Source organism: Mirounga leonina, unplaced genomic scaffold (genome assembly GCF_011800145.1).
Source record: "Mirounga leonina isolate KUSES-001 unplaced genomic scaffold, KU_Mleo_1.0 Mir_176, whole genome shotgun sequence".
Classification (NCBI taxonomy): domain Eukaryota; kingdom Metazoa; phylum Chordata; class Mammalia; order Carnivora; family Phocidae; genus Mirounga; species Mirounga leonina.
This window is the reverse complement of record NW_023270454.1, coordinates 355,512-376,245: the sequence shown is the minus strand read 5'-3', so window position 1 is coordinate 376,245 and position 20,734 is coordinate 355,512. Positions and strand designations below refer to the sequence as shown.

General features: G+C 41.6%; 1 protein-coding gene across 3 annotated transcripts in view; it reads left to right on the top strand.

The window, feature by feature from the left end:
• The window catches only part of SLC18A1 (solute carrier family 18 member A1), a 29,965-nt gene extending 9,525 nt beyond the window's left edge, over positions 1-20,440 (top strand). Inside the window, exons 8-15 of one of the 3 annotated variants that reach the window (XM_035023141.1) lie at positions 870-930; positions 1,013-1,108; positions 15,739-15,817; positions 16,762-16,813; positions 18,342-18,405; positions 18,672-18,791; positions 19,001-19,134; positions 19,984-20,440. In XM_035023141.1, coding sequence (XP_034879032.1) covers positions 870-930; positions 1,013-1,108; positions 15,739-15,817; positions 16,762-16,813; positions 18,342-18,405; positions 18,672-18,791; positions 19,001-19,134; positions 19,984-20,097 — 720 coding nt within the window. In that variant the 3' untranslated portion in view covers positions 20,098-20,440. The remainder of the gene's footprint in view (positions 1-869; positions 931-1,012; positions 1,109-15,738; positions 15,818-16,761; positions 16,814-18,341; positions 18,406-18,671; positions 18,792-19,000; positions 19,135-19,983) is intronic. The other 2 variants (XM_035023142.1, XM_035023143.1) reach the window with 2 other exon arrangements.
• The last annotated feature ends 294 nt before the right edge of the window (positions 20,441-20,734 follow it).

Genomic DNA, 20,734 nt, shown 5'->3' with positions numbered 1-20,734 from the left:
AGGGTTATTATATCAAAACTATTAAATCTATTATCAGATAGAATGTAGTTAGCACCACAGATCAGGAAGTTTGTTAGAGGGAGAAGTTTCAGCTACTGAGTCAGGGAATACAGTGGAAAAGAAGGAGCCATTTAAGACTGACTTTGAAGAATGGGTAGGAGTTGGACCTGTAGAGAGAAGGAAGGTAGTTTAGGCAAAAATAACCAACCATGAACATAGTTTAGGCAAAAATAACCTGCTGGAATGCATGGGAGGAAGGCGGAGTGATTGAGTTTAATTGGAATAAATATTTTCTGAGGGGAGGGGGAAATCAGAACTGAACACTTAGGCTTGCATTTTAATCTAGATGTTCAGACACCTTCAGCTAGACTTGCCAGTATGGCTCAAAATGGTCAGAATAAAGCTTCCAGAATGCTTGAGGAGCTTTCTGAGTTATCACCTCTGTGCTCACCTTTGGGATTCAGCACTCTACCTGTGGCTCTCCCAAGGCAAACAATTAGTGCCAGCAAGATCTAGTGGTGAGGCCCAAGGCCGAGAGTCCAGACACCCATTGTCCATTGCTGGCCTTGCTGACTACCCACTCTCATCTAGTTGAGATAATCATTTGAAAGCAGGAATCATGTCTGGAATATGTTGTCCTACTCTTTGTGACTACCACAGTGTTTGCGTTGCACACAGGAGGTGCATCGCCAGATGACTGTGACATTGGGCAGGTCACTTTATCTCCTTTGATTCGGTTGTTTGGTCTCTTCAGTAAAGGAGCTGACATAGATGATCTCTAAGGTCCTGTCTGCATATTTTCAGATTCTATGACAATAGGAGAGATGTACACTGTACAAATGGAAGTTTTTTGTTGTCCATGTTCTCAGAGTGCCAGGGGGACACCTCTCCTTACACTTCTCAAAGACCCTTATATCCTGGTGGCTGCAGGTAAGCTGAAAATGCCTTTCTTTGGGCTGGGAGAGTCTGGGCTTCTGTGTAGCCCTGGTGACTCACAGAACTCTCTCTCCAGGCTCCCTCTGCTTTGCTAACATGGGAGTGGCCATGCTGGAGCCCACACTGCCCATCTGGATGATGCAGACCATGTGCTCGCCTGAGTGGCAGTTAGGTAAGTGACTTTGCTCCCCAACTTGGGCTTGGGCAGAGGTGTATGCAATGGGCCCTTTCCCAAGTAATTGAGATGCACTATCAGGCCCAGGTCTTCAGGGTCACAGAGACACAATGGGCTTCCTTTGTAGAATTATCTTTGTCCACACCTGTAAATCAAAACTGAGTGGGCAGGCAACACCTCCAAGAAGCAGCCCAAGAAGGGCAGGGTGGGAGGGGTTGAGAGGGTCAATGGAGTGACAACATACCTAGCAATGTGGTAGAATGATCGATGATTTTTAGTCAAAAGATCAAGGGTTTCATTTCAGCTCCATTGATTGGCTATTTAAACTTGTGCAAACCACATCAATTTTCTTTCTTTCTTTTTTTTTTTTAAAGATTTTATTTATTTATTTGACAGAGAGAGACACAGCGAGAGAGGGAACACAAGCAGGGGGAGTGGGAGAGGGAGAAGCGGGCTTCCCGCGGAGCAGGGAGCCCGATGCGGGACTCGATCCCAGGACCCTGGGATCATGACTTGAGCCGAAAGCAGACGCTTAACGACTGAGCCACCCAGGCGCCCAACCACATCAATTTTCTGAGCACCATCTTACTCATCTCTGAAATGGGCATTGGAATACTGTTTAGTTCAAAGGATAATTTGAGAAATAAATGGCATAATATGTGGAAATGCTTTGCACCTATAGAATATTAATATGCACCATCATTACCACCCACACTTTTCTCTCTTCAACTCCCCTTCCCCTAGATTTCTCTTTATCTATCCTTTTACCTCTAACAAAACAAGGTGCTTATGGAGGTGCCATGAAGCTTCCTCTGCTTCATGGAGAGATGTCCTTGTGACTCATCTGAGTTTAGAGAGGAGGTTCTGGACCTTCCCAGGAAGCCTGAGGAAAGGGAACAGAGAAGGCTATGTGCCATTCAGTCCCTGTAGGGAGGAGAGGCTTATAGGGCCAGAGGGGAAGTTGATAAGGACCTGATACAGCTCAGCATACAATGAAAAGCACTAAATCTAATTTTTTAAGGGGACAATTCCAAGCAAGGCTCCAAGCTGCACTCCTAGCCTCAAATTGAATTTTTCTGGGCTGCAAATGCCTCTGACCATGACAATTAATTGAGTTAGTTGGTGCTTTGTGCAGAAAAGCATCCTCTGCCCCAAGGCTATGACAGCTCAGGCCCTTGGTGCAGGTGGGCAAACACAGCTCAGAACAGCTCCTCCCCAGCTCTTCTTCACCACACAGGAGAGAATATTAAAAGCAAACCAGCCTTCAGTAACTGGTGAATTGTTGACTTAGGGTTTAATTATAATTGTCATGACAATTTCTATTAGGCAGCACTGTATCCTCTAGGTACAGAAAGGCATCAAGAGGCTAGTGAGACCCAGAGAAGCTCACTGGGCTGACTCTATGCAGTCCCTATGCAGATAAGGCTGCAGTAGAAAGCCCTCAGGAAATAAAGAACACTGAGAAGGCTTTGTCTCCCACCATCCTTTACAAGTTTCCTCAATGCTATCTGCATCTCTAAGTCTAGCTTTAAAAGCTCTCACATCACCTGGTGAGCTTTTTAAAACTCAGAGTGCTGGGCCCCACCCAGAAATTCAATAGAATCAAACTTGCATTTTCTTAAGTTTCCTGGTGATGCTGATATGGTGTCAGGGATCACACTGAAAAATATAGCACTAAATGCAGACAACCTGTCAAAATTATTTGGAGGAGAAGAGACAGCACGTTTGAGAGTGATTTGTAGTCTGTAACTGAGTCCTCTCTAAGTGACCCATTTTGTGCCCAGGACTCTTCCTTAGGGTAGGAAACAGGCCCACCTGGGTTTGAATCCTGACCACTTACTTGTTTGTGACCTTGGATGAGTTATTTCACCTCTTCAAACACCACTTTTTTTTTTCATTTGGAAAAAATGGAGATGCTTTCAGGGTTGTTGTCAGGATTAAATACATCTATGTTTTCTAAAGGGATTAACACAGGGGCACCTGGGTGGCTCAGTTGGTTGAGCATCCAACCCTCGATTTCGGCTCAGGCCATGATGTCAGGGTCTTGAGATCAAGCCTTGTGTTGGGCTCCATGCTCAGCTTGAAGTCTGTTTGTCCCTCTCCCTCTTCTCCTCCCTTCCACCTCTCCCTCCCTCTCTCTCAAATAAATAAAATCTTTAAAAATAAATAAATAAAGAGATTAGCACAGTGGATGGAATACAGGATAGATATACTACTTAAATAAAAATTACTATTTTCATCATTGCTTTTGTTGAAATTATTTTGACAGTCACAGATATGTGTAATTCCCTGCTCCTTGGAAGATATGCTGTGAAAAATACATGTTTGTCTATAGACATATAGGTTGGAACACGTATTTTGCACAAAATGCTATTGAAATGCAAGCTATACCCAAGTTTTAAAGAACAAGTCACACTGGTTGAGGAAAATCTCATTTAGGAAATTCCACATCATTTAAAACAATAGTAAGGAGATGTATCTGGGAGGATAGTGAGCTTCCTAGAGGTGCTTTTCATCAGGTAAACAGTAGTAAACAGTGGAGTAGTTAGGTAAACAGTGGAGTAGTTATAGTTCTAAACTTTGAAAAGCAATTAAACATAAACAAATGGGTACAGTTTGAAACATATTGCAGCCCTATACAAATAGACAAATACACTAAGATATGTTTCACTTCCACCCCATCGAAGAGAATATTAAAATCAAACAAGCTATCAACCAGTAACTGGTGAATTGTTGACTTTAGGTTTAATTGTAATCATCATGACAGTTTCTATTAGGCAGCACTGTTTCCTGTAGGTACAGAAAGGCATAGAGAGGCTAGTGAGACCTGAAGAAACTCTCACTGCTGATTCTGTGCAGTCCCTTATGCCAGAGCCATCTGAAGGAGAAGGCCTGGGTTCAAGTGCTGACCCTGTTACTCACCAGTTATGACAATAACGGTTAAGGCTGATGCTCAGAGGGCACTTATTCTGTGCCAGACACTGTGCAAAATGGTTGGCATACATTATCTCATTTAAGGCTCACAACTAGCCTATCTGGTAGGAATTATTATTATCCACATATTTCAGAAATTTCTTAATCTAACCCAATTTCCTATCTCCCCCTCTAAAAATTCCTGGGCGTTGCAGAACCTCCTGTCATTGACAAGTGTCCCCATGTCCTCAGCCTCATCTCTAAATACTTCCATCATCTTGCCCTGAGAGCCGTTTCCTGAGAACAGTTTCCCAGCTGTCTTGAGAAAATCCACGTTCCTCTAGACTTTGCTCACCTTTGCTGCTTCTGAATCATTTCTTCTTCTCCTTCTCCTCCTCCTCCTCCTCCTCCTTCTTCTTCTTCTTCTTCTTCAAGATTTTATTTATTTATTTGAGAGAGAGGGTGAGCATGAGCAGGGGGAGGGGTAGAGGGAGAGGGAGAAGCAGGTTCCCCACAGGGACCCTGACTCGGGGCTCGATCCAAGGACGCTGGGATCATGACCTAAGCCGAAGGCAGACACTTAACCGACTGAACCACCCAGGCACCCCAGAATCATTTCTTCTTAATTCTCCTTCAAAGACCCAAACTCCCTTGAAGATTATGTCATTACATTATACCCTCCCTCCACCTCTCTTCATTGCAATCACCTATTGACCCCTTAGTTACCCCTTCTCATTCATTAAAATTGTCAACACCTGGGTCATATTCTTTTCTCCATTATTCCTGTCACCACTTTTGGTGGCTTCAATATCCAGGTGGATAACCCTACCAACATCTTGGCCTCTTCCTTAATCTACTTTCTTGCAATAATCTTTTGCAATGATCTTTTTCTCCTTTCCACCTTAACCTTTATATAATTTTGACCTTGGCATTAATTCTATCATCTCTGAAATTTAATTCTAAGCAGTCCAATTATCAACTCATATATTACCTGCTCAGGTATTCTAATATCCCCATATCAACAAATTTTGGTCACTTGGAGGTCACCAATCCATTGGCCTCAATTCTTTTTGTATTTGCATCACTTCTCATGTCCTCACTTTTTTATTTACTCAGCTTGGATTCCATCATGATATTACTCCTTTGAAAATATTGTTAATTCCTTTGCCTTGCTCCCCCTCTGGGGTTGTCAGCATTGATTCTGGTTAAGCCAATCTGGTTGCCTACTCCATGCCTATGCATGAGCAGTGCTTTGGGGCCATGGGAAAACACACAGCGAGACTATTGGTCTCACCCTACATTTATGGCTACAAATCTAAAGTAGGTTTTCACATTGCCCAACAATCTTTCTCTAAGTCCCCAGTTATGTTCTCCTTCCCACTTTCTGAAATGACTATTTTATACTTATCCATTCAAACCTCTTCCACACCCTCATCCTTTTACCTTCATCATTCTCAGTTCCTAGTCATTGAGAAATTAGAAGCAATGAGATGGGAACTCATATGTTCCCTTCACTAAGTATACTCATTTTCCTGCATCTGTACCCACATTCACTGCCTTCTTTTTATAGTTAAAGCATCCCAATCCCTTCAGAGGCCAAACTACTACTACCACCACCACCACCATTACTTCTCCTTCTCCTTCTCTCCCTCTTCCTCTTCACCCTCCTCCTCCACCACTTCTTCCTCTTGTTGTTGCTGTTGTTGTTCTCCTCCTTCTCCTCCTCCACCCTCTTTTTCATTCCATCCCCTCTCAACTATTTCATTGGCTACTTCTTATCACCTTTATTATCTCCTCTTCCCTGATAACTTTTAAAGGTAGGAGTCCATGAACGCTCAGACCTTGGATCTCTATTCTTCTCTATCTGATGTTTCAGAGGTGATCCCAGCCCTTCCTATGGCTTTTTTTATTTTATTTTATTTTATTATGTTATGTTAGTCACCATACAGTACATCATTAGTTTTTGATTTGTTTCATGGAACATTAGTGTTCCATGATTCATTGTTTGCTTATAACACCCAGCGCTCCATGCAATACATGCCATCCTTAATACCTATCATTGGGCTAACCCATCCCCCCATCCCCCTCCCCTCTAAAACCCTCAGTTTGTTTCTCAGAGTCCATATCTCTCATGGTTCGTATCCCCTCTGATTTCTCACCCTTCATTTTTCCCTTCCTACTATATTCTTTTTGTTTTTTTAATATGTAATGTATTATTTGTTTCAGAGGTACAGGTCTGTGATTCAACAGTCTTACACAATTCACAGTGCTCACCATAGCACATATCCTCCCCAGTGTCCATCATCCAGCCAACCCATCCCTCCCAACCCCCAGCACTCCAGCAACCCTCAGTTTGTTTCCTGAGATTAATAATTCCTCATATCAGTAAGATCATATGATACTTGTCTTTCTCTGATTGACTTATTTCGCTTAGTATAATACCCTCTAGCTCTATGCACATCGATGCAAATAGCAAGATTTCTTTGGTTGGTTTTTTTTCTTTTTGATGGCTGCATAATATTCCATTGTATATATATACCACATCTTCTTTATCCATTCATCTGTCCATGAACATCTTGGCTCTTTCCATAGTTTGGCTATTGACATTGCTGCTATAAACATTGGGGTGCACATACCCCTTCAGATCACTACATTTGTATCTTTGGGGTAAATACCCAGTAGTGCAATTGCTGGGTCATAGGGTAGCTTTATTTTCAACTTTTTGAGGAACCTCCAAAATGTTTTCCAGAGTGGCTGCACCAGCTTGTACTCCCACCAACAGTGTAGGAGGGTTCCCCTTGCTCCACATCCCTGCCAACATCTTTCATTTCCTGCCTTGTTATTTTAGCCATTCTGACTGGTGTGAGGTGGTATCTCATTGAGGTTTTCTTGTTGGTTTTTTTTTTAATTTTTATTGTTACGTTAATCACCATACATTACATCATTAGTTTTTGATGTAGTGTTCCATGATTCCTTCTTTGTGTATAACACTCAGTGCTCCATGCAGAATGTGCCCTCTTTAATACCCATCACCAGGCTAACCCATCCTTCCACCCCCTCGCCTCTAGAACCCTCAGTTTGTTTTTCAGAGTCCATCGTCTCTCATGGTTCGTCTTCCCCTCCGATTTCCCCCCCTTCATTCTTCCCCTCCTGCTATCTTCTAATTTTTTTTAACTTATATTGTATTATTTGTTTCAAAGGTACAGATCTGTGATTCAACAGTCTTGCACAATTCACAGCGCTCACCATAGCACATACCCTCCCCAATGTCAATCACCCAGCCACCCCATCCCTCCCACCCCCCACCACTCCAGCAACCCTCAGTTTGTTTCCTGAGATTAAGAATTCCTTATATAGGTGAGTTCATATGATACATGTCATTCTCTGATTGATTTATTTCGCTCAGCCCATAACACCCTCAAGTTCCATCCAAGTCATTGCAAATGGCAAAAACTCATTCCTTTTGATGGCTGCATAATATTCCATTGTATATATATACCACTTCTTCTTTAACCATTCATCTGTTCATGGACATCTTGGCTCTTTCCACAGTTTGGTTATTGTGGACATTGCTGCTATAAATATCGGGGTGCACGTAGCCTTTCGGATCCCTACATTTGTATCTTTGGGGTAAATACACAGTAGTGCAATTGCTGGATCATATGGTAGCTATATTTTCAACTTTTTGAGGAGCCTCCATACTGTTTTCCAGAGTGGCTGCACCACCTTGCATTCCCAACAACAGTGTAGGAGGGTTCCCCTTTCTCTGCATCCCCACCAACATCTGTGATTTCCTGACTTGTTATTTTAGCCATTCTGACTGGTGTGAGGTGATGTCTCATCGAGGTTTTGATTTGGATTTCCCTGGTGCTGAGCAATGTTGAGCACTTTTTCATGTGTCTGTTGGCCATCTGGATGTCTTCTTTGGAAAAATGTCTATTCATGTCTTCTGCCCATTTCTTGATTGGATAATTTGTTCTTTGGGTGTTGAGTTTGATAAGTTCTTTATAGATTTTGGATACTAGCCCTTTACCTGATATGTCATTTGCAAATATCTTCTCCCATTCTGTCGGTTGTCTTTTGGTTTTGTTGACTGTTTCTTTTGCTGTGCAAAAGCTTTTTATCTTGATGAAGTTCCAATAGTTCATTTTTGCCCTTGCTTCCCTTGCCTTTGGTGATGTTTCTAGGAAGAAGTTGCTGCAGCTGAGGTCGAAGAGGTTGCTGCCTGTGTTCTCTTTTAGGATTTTGATGGACTCCTGTCTCACATTGAGGTCTTTCAACCATTTTGAGTCTATTTTTGTGTGTGGTGTAAAGAAATGGTCAAGTTTCATTCTTCTGCATGCAGCTGTCCAATTTTCCCAACACCATTTGTTGAAGAGACTGTCTTTTTTCCGTTGGACATTCTTTCCTGCTTTGTTGAAGATGAGTTGACCATAGAGTTGAGGGTCCATTTCTGGGCTCTCTGTTCTGTTCCATTGATCTATGTGTCTGTTTTTGTGCTAGTACCATAGTGTCTTGATGATGACAGCTTTGTAATAGAGCTTGAAGTCCGGAATTGTGATGCCACCAGCTTTGCTTTTCTTTTTCAACATTCCTCTGGCTATTTGGGGTCTTTTCTGGTTCCATACAAATTTTAGGATTATTTGTTCCATTTCTTTGAAGAACGGTATTTTGATAGGGAATACATTAAATGTAGATTGCTCTAGGTAGGCATTGACATTTTCACAATATTTGTTCTTCCAATCCATGAGCATAGAATGTTTTTCCATTTCTTTGTGTCTTCCTCAATTTGTTTCAAGAGTATTCTATAGTTTTCTGAGTACAGATTCTTTGCCTCTTTGGTTAGATTTATTCCTAGGTATCTTATGGTTTTGGGTGCAATTGTAAATGGGATCGACTCCTTAATTTCTCTTTCTTCTGTCTTGTTGGTGGTGTATAGAAATGCAACTCATTTCTGTGCATTGATTTTATATCCTGCCACTTTACTGAATTCCTGTATGAGTTCTAGCAGTTTTTGGATGGAGTCTTTTGGGTTTTCCACATGAAGTATCGTATGATATGCAAAGAGTAAGAGTTTGACTTCTTTGCTGATTTGGATGCCTTTTATTTCTTTTTGTTGTCTGATGCTGTGACTAGGACTTCTAGTACTATGTTGCATAGCAGTGGTGATAGTGGACATCCCTGCCATGTTCCTGACCTTAGGGGAAAAGCTCTTAGTTTTGCCCCGTTGAGAATTATATTCGCTGTGGGGTTTTCATAGATGGCCTTTATGATATTGAGTTATGTACTCTCTATGCCTATACTCTGAAGAACTTTGATCAAGAAAGGATGCTGTACTTTGTCAAATGCTTTTTCTGCATCTGTTGAGAGGATCATATGGTTCTTGTTCTTTTCTTATTAATGTATTGTATCACATTGATTGATTTGAGGATGTTGAACCAGCCTTGCAGCCCAGGGATAAATCTCACTTGGTTGTGGTGAATAATCCTTTTAATGTACTGTTGGATCCTACTGGCTAGTATTTTGGTGAGAATTTTTGTATCCATGTTCATCAGGGATATTGGTCTGTAATTCTTTCTCATGGTTTGGGGATCAAGGTAGTGCTGGCCTCATAAAATGAGTTTGGAAGTTTTCCTTCCATTTCTATTTTTGGAACAGTTTCAGAAGAATAGGTATTAATTCTTCTTTAAATGTTTCGTAGAATTCCCCTGGGAAGCCATCTGGCCCTGGGCTCCTCTTTGTTGGGAGACTTTTGATTACTGCTTCAATTTACTTACTGGTTATGGGTCTGTTCAGGTTTTCTATTTCTTCCTGGTTCAGTTTTGGTAGTTGATACATCTCTAGGAATGCATCCATTTCTTCCAGATTATCTAATTTGCTGGCATAGAGTTGCTCATAATATGTTCTTATAATTGTTTGTATTTCTTTGGTGTTGGTTGTGATCTCTCCTCTTTCATTCATGATTTTGTTGATTTGGGTCCTTTCTCTTTTCTTTTTGGTAAGTCTGGCCAGGGGGTTATTAATCTTATTAATTCTTAATTCTTTCAAAGAAGCAGCTCCTAGTTTCATTGATCTGTTCTACTGTTCTTTTGGTTTCTATTTCATTGATTTCTGCTCTGATCTTTATTATTTCTTTTCTCCTGCTGGGTTTAGGCTTTACTTGCTGTTCTTTCTCCAGCTCCTTTAGGTGTAGGGTTAGGTTGTGTATTTGAGACCTTTCTTGTTTTGTGAGAAAGGCTTCTATTGCTATATACTTTCCTCTTAGGACTGCCTTTGCTGCATCCCAAAGATTTTGAACAGTTGTGTTTTCATTTTCATTTGTTTCCATAAATTTTTTTAATCCTTCTTTAATTTCCTGGTTGACCCATTCATTCTTTAGTAGGATGCTCTTTAGCCTCCATGTATTTGAGTTCTTTCTGACTTTTCTCTTGTGATTGAGTTCTAGTTTCAAAGCATTGTGGTCTGAAAATATTCAGGGAATGACCCCAATCTTTTGGTACTGGCTGAGACCTGATTTGTGACCTAGGATGTGATCTGTTCTGGAGAATGTTCCATGGGCACTAGAGAAGAATGTGTATTCTGTTGCTTTGGGGTGGAATGTTCTGAATATGTCTGTGAAGTCCATTTGGTCCAGTGTGTCATTTAAAGTCTTTATTTCCTTGTTGATCTTCTGCTTAGATGATCCGTCCATTTCAGTGAGGGGGGTGTTAAAGTCCCCTACAATTATTGTATTGTTTTCAATGTGTTTTTTTGCTTTTGTTATTAATTGGCTTATATAATTGGCTGCTCCCATGTTAGGGGCATAGATATTTATAATTGTTAGATCTTCTTGTTGCATAGACCCTTTAAGTATGATATAGTGTCCTTCCTCATCTCTTACTACAGTCTTTGGTTTAAAATCTAATTTGTCTGATATAAGGATTGCCACCCCAGCTTTCTTTTGGTGTCCATTAGCATGGTAAATGGTTTTCCACCCCCTCACTTTCAATCTGGGGGTGTCTTTGGTTCTAAAATGAGTCTCTTGCAGACAGCATATTGATGGGTCTTGTTTTTTTATCCAATCTGATAGCCTGTGTCTTTTGATTGGGGCATTTAGCCCATTTACATTCAGGGTAACTATTGAAAGATAGGAATTTAGTGTCATTGTATTGCCTGTAAGGTGACTGTTACTGTATATTGTCTCTATTCCTTTCTGGTCTATGTTACTTTTAGGCTCTCTCTTTGCTCAGAGGACCCCTTTCAATATTTCTTATAGGGCTGGTTTGGTGTCTGCAAATTCTTTTAGGGTTTGTTTGTCCTGGAAGTTTTTATCTCTCCTTCTATTTTCAATGACAACCTATCTGGATATAGTATTCTTGGCTGCATATTTTTCTCATTTAGTGCTCTGAATATATCATGCCAGTCCTTTCTGGCCTGCCAGGTCCCTGTGGATAGGTCTGTTGCCAATCTAATGTTTCTACCATTGTAGGTTACAGATCTCTTCTCCTGAGCTGCTTTCAGGATTTTCTCTTTGTCTCTGAGACTTGTAAGTTTTACTATTAGATGTTGGGGTGTTGACCTACTTTTATTGATTTAGAGTGGAGGTTCTCTGTGCCTCCTGGATTTTGATGCCTGTTTCCTTCCCCAAATTAGGGAAGTTCTCTGCTATAATTTGCTCCAATATACCTTCTGCTCCTCTCTCTCTTTCTTCTTCTTCTGGGATCCCAATTATTCTAATATTGTTTTGTCTTATGGTATCACTTATCTCTCGAATTCTGCCCTCGTGATCCAGTTGTTTATCTCTCTTTTTCTCAGCTTCTTGATTTTCCATCATTTTGTCTTCTATATCACTAATTCTTTCTTCTGCCTCATTTATCCTAGCAGTTAGAGCCTCCAATTTTGATTGCACCTCCTTAATAGCCTTTTTTATTTTGTCTTGGTTAGATTTTAGTTATTTTATTTATCCAGAAAGGGATTCTCCAGTATCTTCCATGCTTTTTTCAAGCCCAGCTAATATTTTTATAATTGTCATTCTGAACTCTAATTCCAACATTGTACTAATGTCCATATTGATTAGGTCCTTGACAGTTGGTACTGCCTCTTGTTCTTTTTTTTGAGGTAACTTTTTCCATCTTGTCATTTTGTCCAGAGGAGAATAGATGAATAAGAACAAAATGCTAATAGGGTAAAAACAAACCCAGAAAAATATACACTAAACAAATCAGAAGAGACCCGAAACTGGGGGGGAAAGAAAGGGAAAGAAAGAAAAAAAAAAAGAATATGATCAAATATGATCAGGCTGGTGAATAGATTAGTGCCACACACTAGATTTTGGGCATATATTGGTCTGTTAGAAGAAAGTGCCTCCCAAAATTTTAAAGAAAGAAAAACTCATATATGTATAAAAATAAGGGTAAATACGATGAAGGGATGGAATATGACTGTAAAGGTGAAAATTATAAAAGACTTTATAAAAGGAATTGATAAGATAAGAAGTTGGTTGAAAAAAGAAAGAACAATTAAAAAAAACTAAATGGAGAGAATGTGATCAGGCAGGAGGTTAGAACAAAGCCATACACTAGAGATTTAGGGTATATTTTGGTCTGTTAGAAGAAACTGTATCCCAAAATTTTAAAGAGATAACATATATATACAAAAAATAAGGTTAAGTACAATGAAGGGATAGAATATGACTCTAAAAATGAAAAATAAGGGGCACCTGGGTGGCTCAGTTGTTGAGCATCTGCCTTCAGCTCAGGTCATGATCCCAGGGTCTTGGAATCAAGCCCTGCATCAGGCTCCCTGCTCAGTGGGAAGTCTGCTTCTCCCTCTCCCACTCTCCCTGCTTGTGTTCCCTCTCTCACTGTGTCTCTCACTGTCAAATAAATAAATAAAATCTTAAAAAGAAATAGAAATGAAAAATAAAAAGATTTTTAAAAAAAGGATTGATAAGATGTTGGTTGCAAAAGGGAAAAAGAAAAATTAAAAAAATAGAAAAAGAAAAAATAAAGAAAATTTTAAAAACTAACTTTGAAAGACTAAAGAATCAGGAGGAAAAAAGCCATGAATTCTATGTGCTGTATTCCCCTAGCACTGGGGTTTTGCCGTTCTCATTGGTCGGTAAACTTGGTCTTGGCTGGCTGTTTTTGCTGATCTTCTGGGGGAGGGGCCTGTTGCCTTGATTCTCAAATGTCTTTGCCTGAGGCAGAATTGCCCCACCCTTGCCAGGGGCTGGGCTAAGTAATCTGCTTGGGTTTGCTCTCATAGCTTTTGTTTCCTGCAAGCTTTCCATATGGCTTTGGAGGACAAGAATGAACATGGCGGCCTCCCAATATCTGGCCCTGGAGGAGCCAAGAGCTCAAGGCCCCACTCCTCAGTGTGCCCCCAGAGAAAAGCTGTCAATCACTCTTGTCTTCCCGGTCTCCGGCCACACTCCGTGCCCACCTGGCCTGTGACTGAGCATTTCTATCTCTGGCACAGGACCTCGTTTGGAGTCTCCAAACCCAGCAGATTCCTGCAGTGCACTCCTGTGCCGCTCCTCCTGGAGGAGGAAGGGGAGTCTCCCTGGATCTGCTGCTTGTTGGGTCCCTGCTGGAAGAGCAGTGGCCTGACTGTGCCGCGGATCACGGTTTATGGCAACCCCGAGCTGACAGCCCCACTCCTCAGCTCCATCTGTGCAGCCGGCTTCCCTCCTCTGATAACTGGGAGCTCTGCCACACTCAGGCATCCCCGGTCTTTCTGTGACCCTGAGGGTCTTGAGACCACACTGTCCCAGGGAGGGTTCCACCCCCTGCTAGCCACTGGAGCGAGTCCCTCAGCGGAGCAGACTTCTAAAAGTTCTGATTTTGTGCTCCGCTGCTCTATCACTTGCCGGTAGCCGGTTACCTCCCCCCTCGGTCATTCTTCCCAAATACCTCCTCAGATTCACTTCTCCGCACGTCCTACCTTCCAGAAAGTGGTCGCTTTTCTGTTCAGAGAGTTGCTGCTATTCTTTTCTTCAATCTTCTGTTGAGTTTGTAGGTGTTCAGAATGGTTTGATACCTATCTAGCTGAATTCCTGGGACCAGATGAAATTTAGGTCTCCTACTCCTCCACTATCTTGCTCCCCCCCTTCCTATGGCTTTAAGAACCATGGATAAACCAATCAGTCAAACATTTATATCTGTGCTTAGGATCTGTTCTTGGAAGTCTAGACCTGTACACCCACTGCCTGACATCTCCAGTTGGATTTCTAATATGCATTTCAAACCTTTCATGTTTCCCTAAGTTATTCCTCCATCTCCAGTTACCCAACTGAGTTACCAACATGAGTGATCCTTGATTTCTCTTTCTCTCACTCCCACTATGCCCATACTCAATCCAACAGAAAAATCCACTGACTCTACCACCATAATAATGCCTCTTGTTTTATTCACTTCTTTCCATCATGACATCTAAGCTGAGGCATTATCTCTTTCTTCCTGGGTTCTTCAAATAGTCAGTCTTGTTCTGTGAACCCATTCTTCTAAACACAACCAGAGGGCTTGAAAAAATGTGAATTAAAATATGTCATTCCCCTCCAAAGTTTCCCATTGCACTTGGAATAAATTCCAAATTCTAGGCATTTTCTATTACTCTTCACTTTGCTAATTATGCTTCAGCCACACAGACCTCTTTTCTATTCCTATAACAGACAAATAGTTTCTTCTTTAATGTCTTTGTATTTGCATTAGATGTTTTTCTTTGTTTATTTGTTTGTTTCTGCTTGGAATGCTCTGTTTGGGTTATTCAGATCTCAGTTTAAATGTCGTCTCTTCAAAAAAGCCTTACCAGCCACCAAATTGAAGTTAGCTCTATTCCTGATCACACTTCCATGCCACAACATTAAATGTTTTTCACACAACTTAATATTTTTCTAAATTATCTTTTTCCTTCATTTGTTTACTTGTTTATTGTCTGGCTCTCTCCCTTGGAATGTAAACTCCCTAAAAGCTAAGATTTTGTCTAGCATATTTACCCCTCTAATCTTAGAACACCTGACACATAGTAAAAGCTCATTAAAAGTACTGAATGAATGAATCAGACTCAGGGAGGGTAAGGTGCCCAAAGTCACAGAGCTAAAAAGTAGCCAAGCCACAGTTTCAACCCAGAACTGTGTGGATTCAAAGCTTTGAATGCTCTAGAGCACTTGACTCTACTGTCAGAGAAAGCAATGTGACCAGTGCTTCAGTTTACAAAATACTTTAAAATATGCTATCCAATTTGCTCCTCAGTGTAAATTGGTATGATAGAATCATAGCTTTGTTTTTGCCACATGTGGATGTTAAAGCTCAGAAAGGTTTAGTAACTTATCCAAGATCACTACCAGAGCAATGGAAAGAAAGGTGAATAGCAAGGCAGGAATTTCATTTCCCAGGAAATACATATTTCTTTCTGTAAGGCTGATGATGTTCTTATGCTGATAATCAGAAGGATTTTACACATGAGAATGGCTCATTAGGGCGATCCTTTAGGAAATCTAAGTGGGGAGCTGGGAGTACATTGTATTAAAGCTAAACAAAGCCCAGATCCTGAGGAAAATGGAAGTATAGAGCCTCATGTTAACTGTTCTGGGTTTGCACAAGGATCTCCAACACACAAAACAATGTGGTTTGGAATCCTTGAAGGTAACAGAGAGACTTCACTGTCTTATAGTAAATAAAGTATTTTATAGTAAACTGGGCATGTCCTAATCCTAGAACTGTGTTTTTCTACAGGTCTAGCTTTCTTGCCTGCCAGTGTGTCCTACCTTATTGGCATCAACCTCTTTGGTGTGTTGGCCAACAAGATGGGTCGGTATGTAGTCTTGGAATCTGTGGAGAGTAATAGGAATGTAAGATGGGAGAGCCTTTTTGAGGTTGTCCCTGCACCTAGGATAAGGAACAGCTTCTCTGAGGTTGAAAGCTTAGGACAAGTACACATGGATAAAAGTTGCCTACAGAGAGGATAGGAGTGGGTAGGTGGTGAGGGGGCTATGGATAAAGGAAGACCCTGAGTTGGTTGTGAATATATGAGGCATAACCTTTACTTTCCAGATGTTTGTTGTCTAGTTGAAGAGCTAAAATAACCCCACAGAACAACTATGAAAAAGCTCAGTACTTTGGGGGCAGTGGTTGTGAAACTATGTTCACTGGAGTCCTAGAGAGTTTTAAAGAGGTACGTCAGAAGCCACCAAGTAGAAAGGGTTTGAGAGCTAAAAAGTATGAGTCTGGATCTTGTTCTACTACAGTGAGAACAGCTTCAATTTTCAATTATATCTTTGAAGCTCAGCATACAGATTTTTAAGATAAGCTTAAAAACCCCTACTATAGGAAATCAGAAAAGGAAAGAAATTTGGTATTTTTTGTGGGTTTTGAGATGGACCTTGAAGACCAGATAAACTATGAATAGGTGAGAGGTAGTCTGAATTGGGAAACAGCATGAATTAAGTTTGAAGTTTACTTCCAAGGGGCAAGTACCTTCTAAGTAAGCTGATTCCTCTGCTAGGGGAAGAAAGAATATGTCCCATTGCACCTCCTCTGCTTCTACTATGGAAAGAGATATGGAGCCAGGCAAGGAGGAGGGCAGGGAAAAGGCTCACCTGGTTATAAACAGATCATGTAGAGATGTCTTCATCTTCTCACATCCTAAGGGGTTCCTGGAATTCGGGGTGTAGGACTGGCTAGTGTTGTGGAGATAGGGTGGCAGGTAGAAGGGATTTCTCCCTTTAGCACAGTTTGCTGATGGCTCTTTCCTTCCAGGTGGCTGTGCTCCCTGATTGGGATGATTGTAGTAGGCACCAGCTTGCTTTGTGTAAGTATAATAAGATCTAGGAGAGAGGGAGAGAAAGGGAGAGAGAGAGAGAGAGAGAGAGAGAGAGAGAGAGACCCAGACATTTAAAGACCATTTTCCTTTAAAATGAACAGGAGCTTAACTTGGCAATGACTGTTGGAAAGACTCTTTCTGCATGGGTAAGAATTTAGCTCTGGGAGAGATGCCACCAAGCATCCCATTAAAGGAGGTGGGGAAGGAGAGAAGAAGGGCAATGGAGCAGCTGTAGCCAGAGGTCTGAGGCACTATGCATGGCCACATGAAACAATTCATGTTGTCATCTATTTATGGGGCCATCAGAGTGGTTCATTTTATGACTTAATTCACCTTATGAGGTCCTGTTAGGGTGGGATAAGTAAATTAAGTCATAAAATGCTTGTGTAAGTCTCTGGTGCCAGAATGTTTGGTAGAAAAAGAAAAAAAGAAGAGCTTTCCTATTTTCAAGAGCCCCCTTCAAGCTCTCTAAGCCTTTATTTTCTCCTCCCCATAATGGGGATCATAAGCACACTTGCCTCCTAGGCTTAAAGGAGATGAGACTAGAGCTATAAAGCACTGAGTACCGTGTTCAAGAAAGGCTGGAAGTCTTGATCAGGAGCATGAGTTCCACATTCATTCCCAGCTTTGCCACTTGCTGATTGTGGGATTTTGAGCTAGATATGTCACCTCTTTTTGTTTAATATCCTCATCAGTGTAGAGAGGGTTCTGATAGCCTCTCATAGGACTGTCCATATAAACTACAGCACACAGTGGGCCCACAGTAAACCTTAACCCAAACTATTGATAAACTATAATTATCTTTTGAGGAATAATCCCTAAAATTTTATTAGCCACAAACATCTAGATGGTATGTTAAACCTCTGAGGGGTAAATGTGTTGGGGTAGCAGGTTTAGTTAACAGGTGCTCAGGGAGGGACCTAAGGAAGCGGTGAAAGAGGAAAGGAAGTCTTTCACTGGAGGATTGGGAAGGCAAAAGAATGAGTTTCACAAGCTTGCTGAAGCAGCACCCCAAACCATGCCACCTGCCCCTCTAGATTATAGGCAATTGGTTGTTGGTGTCTTTTCTTTGTCTTCTTGCCCCAGTAGCTACCAAATTAGGATTTAATTAAAACCTTTGCATGTTGCTAATAGAAAAAAGAGGAAACTCCATTCAGTGAAGAGTGAGGGCAGAAGTGTGTCTGGGAGGGGGGTTAAAGGAAGTGGAGGAAGAATTCATGCAATAGAAGAGGTCCATTATTATGTATAATGGAGTCAAATCTGAGATTTAGACTTAATCTTGCCACTTACTAGCTTTTTAACTTTGGATAGGGCATTTAACCCAAATGGCACCAATCTAGCTTTCATATTTTAAAATAAAGGTAAAGATTCTTCTTCATAAGGATAAGTGATAATCCAGATAGATAATATATGTGGTACATAGCACATGGTTAATAAATGCTTATCATGTCAAAACCCTTTGTTTTGTGGTAACTAATTGGACTCCTGATAAACTCTTCCTTCTTCCCTGCTGCAGGTTCCTCTGGCTCACAATATTTTTGGTCTCATTGGCCCCAATGCAGGGCTTGGCTTTTCCATAGGTAAGAGTACTTCTAAAGGAGACAAAAAGCCCCTGAATTTTGGCTTTGGGTCAGATCAGAGGAGGTATACGGAAAGGCAGAAGGAGCAGGAGGGTGGCTGGCAAAGGTGTGGGCTCCTAACTCTTACCAGGAATAGGTGTTAGTGCTGAGTGGGAGGATAGCAGGCAAAGGGAATAGACTAAAGGAAGGAGAAGAAGGAAGGGTGCCACAAAAAAGAGAAGGGACTGTGGGTAGAGCTGACAGTGTCCTGTTTCCTTTGGCCACAGGCATGGTTGATTCCTCTATGATGCCCATCATGGGACACTTGGTGGACCTGCGTCACACATCAGTGTATGGGAGTGTCTATGCCATAGCTGATGTGGCTTTTTGTATGGGCTTTGCTATAGGTATGTTGGCAGGGGAGAGGGGAGCACCCAGGACTTGGTGCTTATCTACTGTTTACTAGCTGAGAGTAAAGCCAAGAGGCTGATTCTCCTAGGGTTCTGGAGATATTTGATTTTGGGACATCCTCTGGGCCACACATTGCCCCTTGCATAATGTTTTCTTTGTGATCAAGTGTCAATAAACACTTGTGAATTTGGTTTATTCCTCACAGGCCCATCCACTGGGGGTGCCATTGTGCATGCCATTGGCTTCCCCTGGCTTATGGTCATCATTGGGGTCATCAACATCATCTATGCTCCTCTCTGCTACTACCTGAGAAGCCCCCCAGCCAAGGAGGAAAATCTTGTAAGGGGCTCTGACTGTTGCTAAAAGAATAATAATCTTCTGTTTATTTGTTTGTTTTTCATCTCTCTCATTGCTTTTTATCGTATGCTATTTCTTCCCTCTTTGGAAGTCTTTTTTGCTTTGCCATATTTTCTGATCCCATTTTCACCTTTATTTTTCCTTTGTGCTCTTCCTTATTTTCCCTTCTTTACTAAGCACTTCTCCTCTTATACTGGGTGGTTAAGAAGGGCCCTAAGTAAAGAACAAAAATGAGAAGCTTATAAAGAGTTGGGGGCAGGGGCCATCAAAGGCATCCTATACTTTAGTTACCAGCAAAATGTGAGTTAACACATTATCTCCTCAAGGTGGGCAAAATTCCACTGGGCTCATTCATTCATTCATTCATGTCTGCCATTATCCTTAGCAGGTCATCCTTTAAAGTACAAAACCCTTTAAAGTATGGAAGAGAACCATAACTTGTGATTTTAGTTAATAAGATACTTTATTGCAGCATGAGGACCCTAAGGGTCTGGGTGGCTTAATGGTGGATGTAGGGGCTGATCACAGGGACAAAAAAAGACAGGGAGGTCTGATAGGGGATAGTACCAGTTTCAGCTGGCTCCCTGCTGTAGCTTACACTACCACTGTTATGATTCAATTAAAAACATACTAGATATTTGTCTTGACCAGGGTTGGTACACCTAGGTGCCTTGGGAGGTCTGTGCCTGCAAATGAAGCAGAAAAAGAATCTTATGCTTGTTTCTTGAATCTTTCCTGAGCAACACTAGACTTGGATGAGCTAGTGAGGGAAGGGAACAAGGAGATTGGTAAAAGATATGCAGTAATTTCTCTTCCTGTGTCTTGCTTCAGGCAATTTTGAGCCAGGACTGTGCCATGGAGACTCGGATGTATGCAACTCAGAAGCCCACAAGGGAATTCCCTCTGGGGGAGGACAGCGATGAGGAGCCTGGCAGTGAAGAGTAGTAGGAGAAGGTGGTCTCTGAACCTTGTCACATGTGGATTCATCAGTTTTGGACTGATCACCAGATCACCATGGGCTGCTCAATAGGCTTCACTTCCCTTTCCCCTGGGTATCTCCTTTCCTCCCCTCCCACGAGTGCCATTTCTTGGTTCTCTCCTTACCTGTGTAACCCGTAGTTCTTCCTCTAAGCTTTGTTGCCTCAGGTGCCCATCTTGTATGAGAGGACGTAGTGATGCTTTCTCCTAGGCTGTTGTGAGGCTGATTAAACTTGAGCTGGTGGGTGCTGCAAGGAGTGACTTATTCCATGGGAATAGCAGTGAGCACAGTGTGCCCCTGAAACCAGTGGGGTGACTGACAAACCTCATTTCATTTGCTATCTGATTTTCTTTGGCACATTCCCAACAGACCATAAAACTTTTGTCCTCTGTTCCTCCATGTGGTCCTTCCTGAGTTTTCTCAGCTGAGTTGAGAAAGTGTCCTCGATGTTATACTGCTGCCAGATTGCCAATTTGGGAAATTGTTTGCCTGGTTTTTAGAAGCTGAGCGGTTTTTCTGTGGCTAAACCTATAGCTGCTGAAGTGATTTTGCCCTCAGTGAATAGAAGGCTGGGTTTACACCTTTCCTAGGAAAGGACAGAAA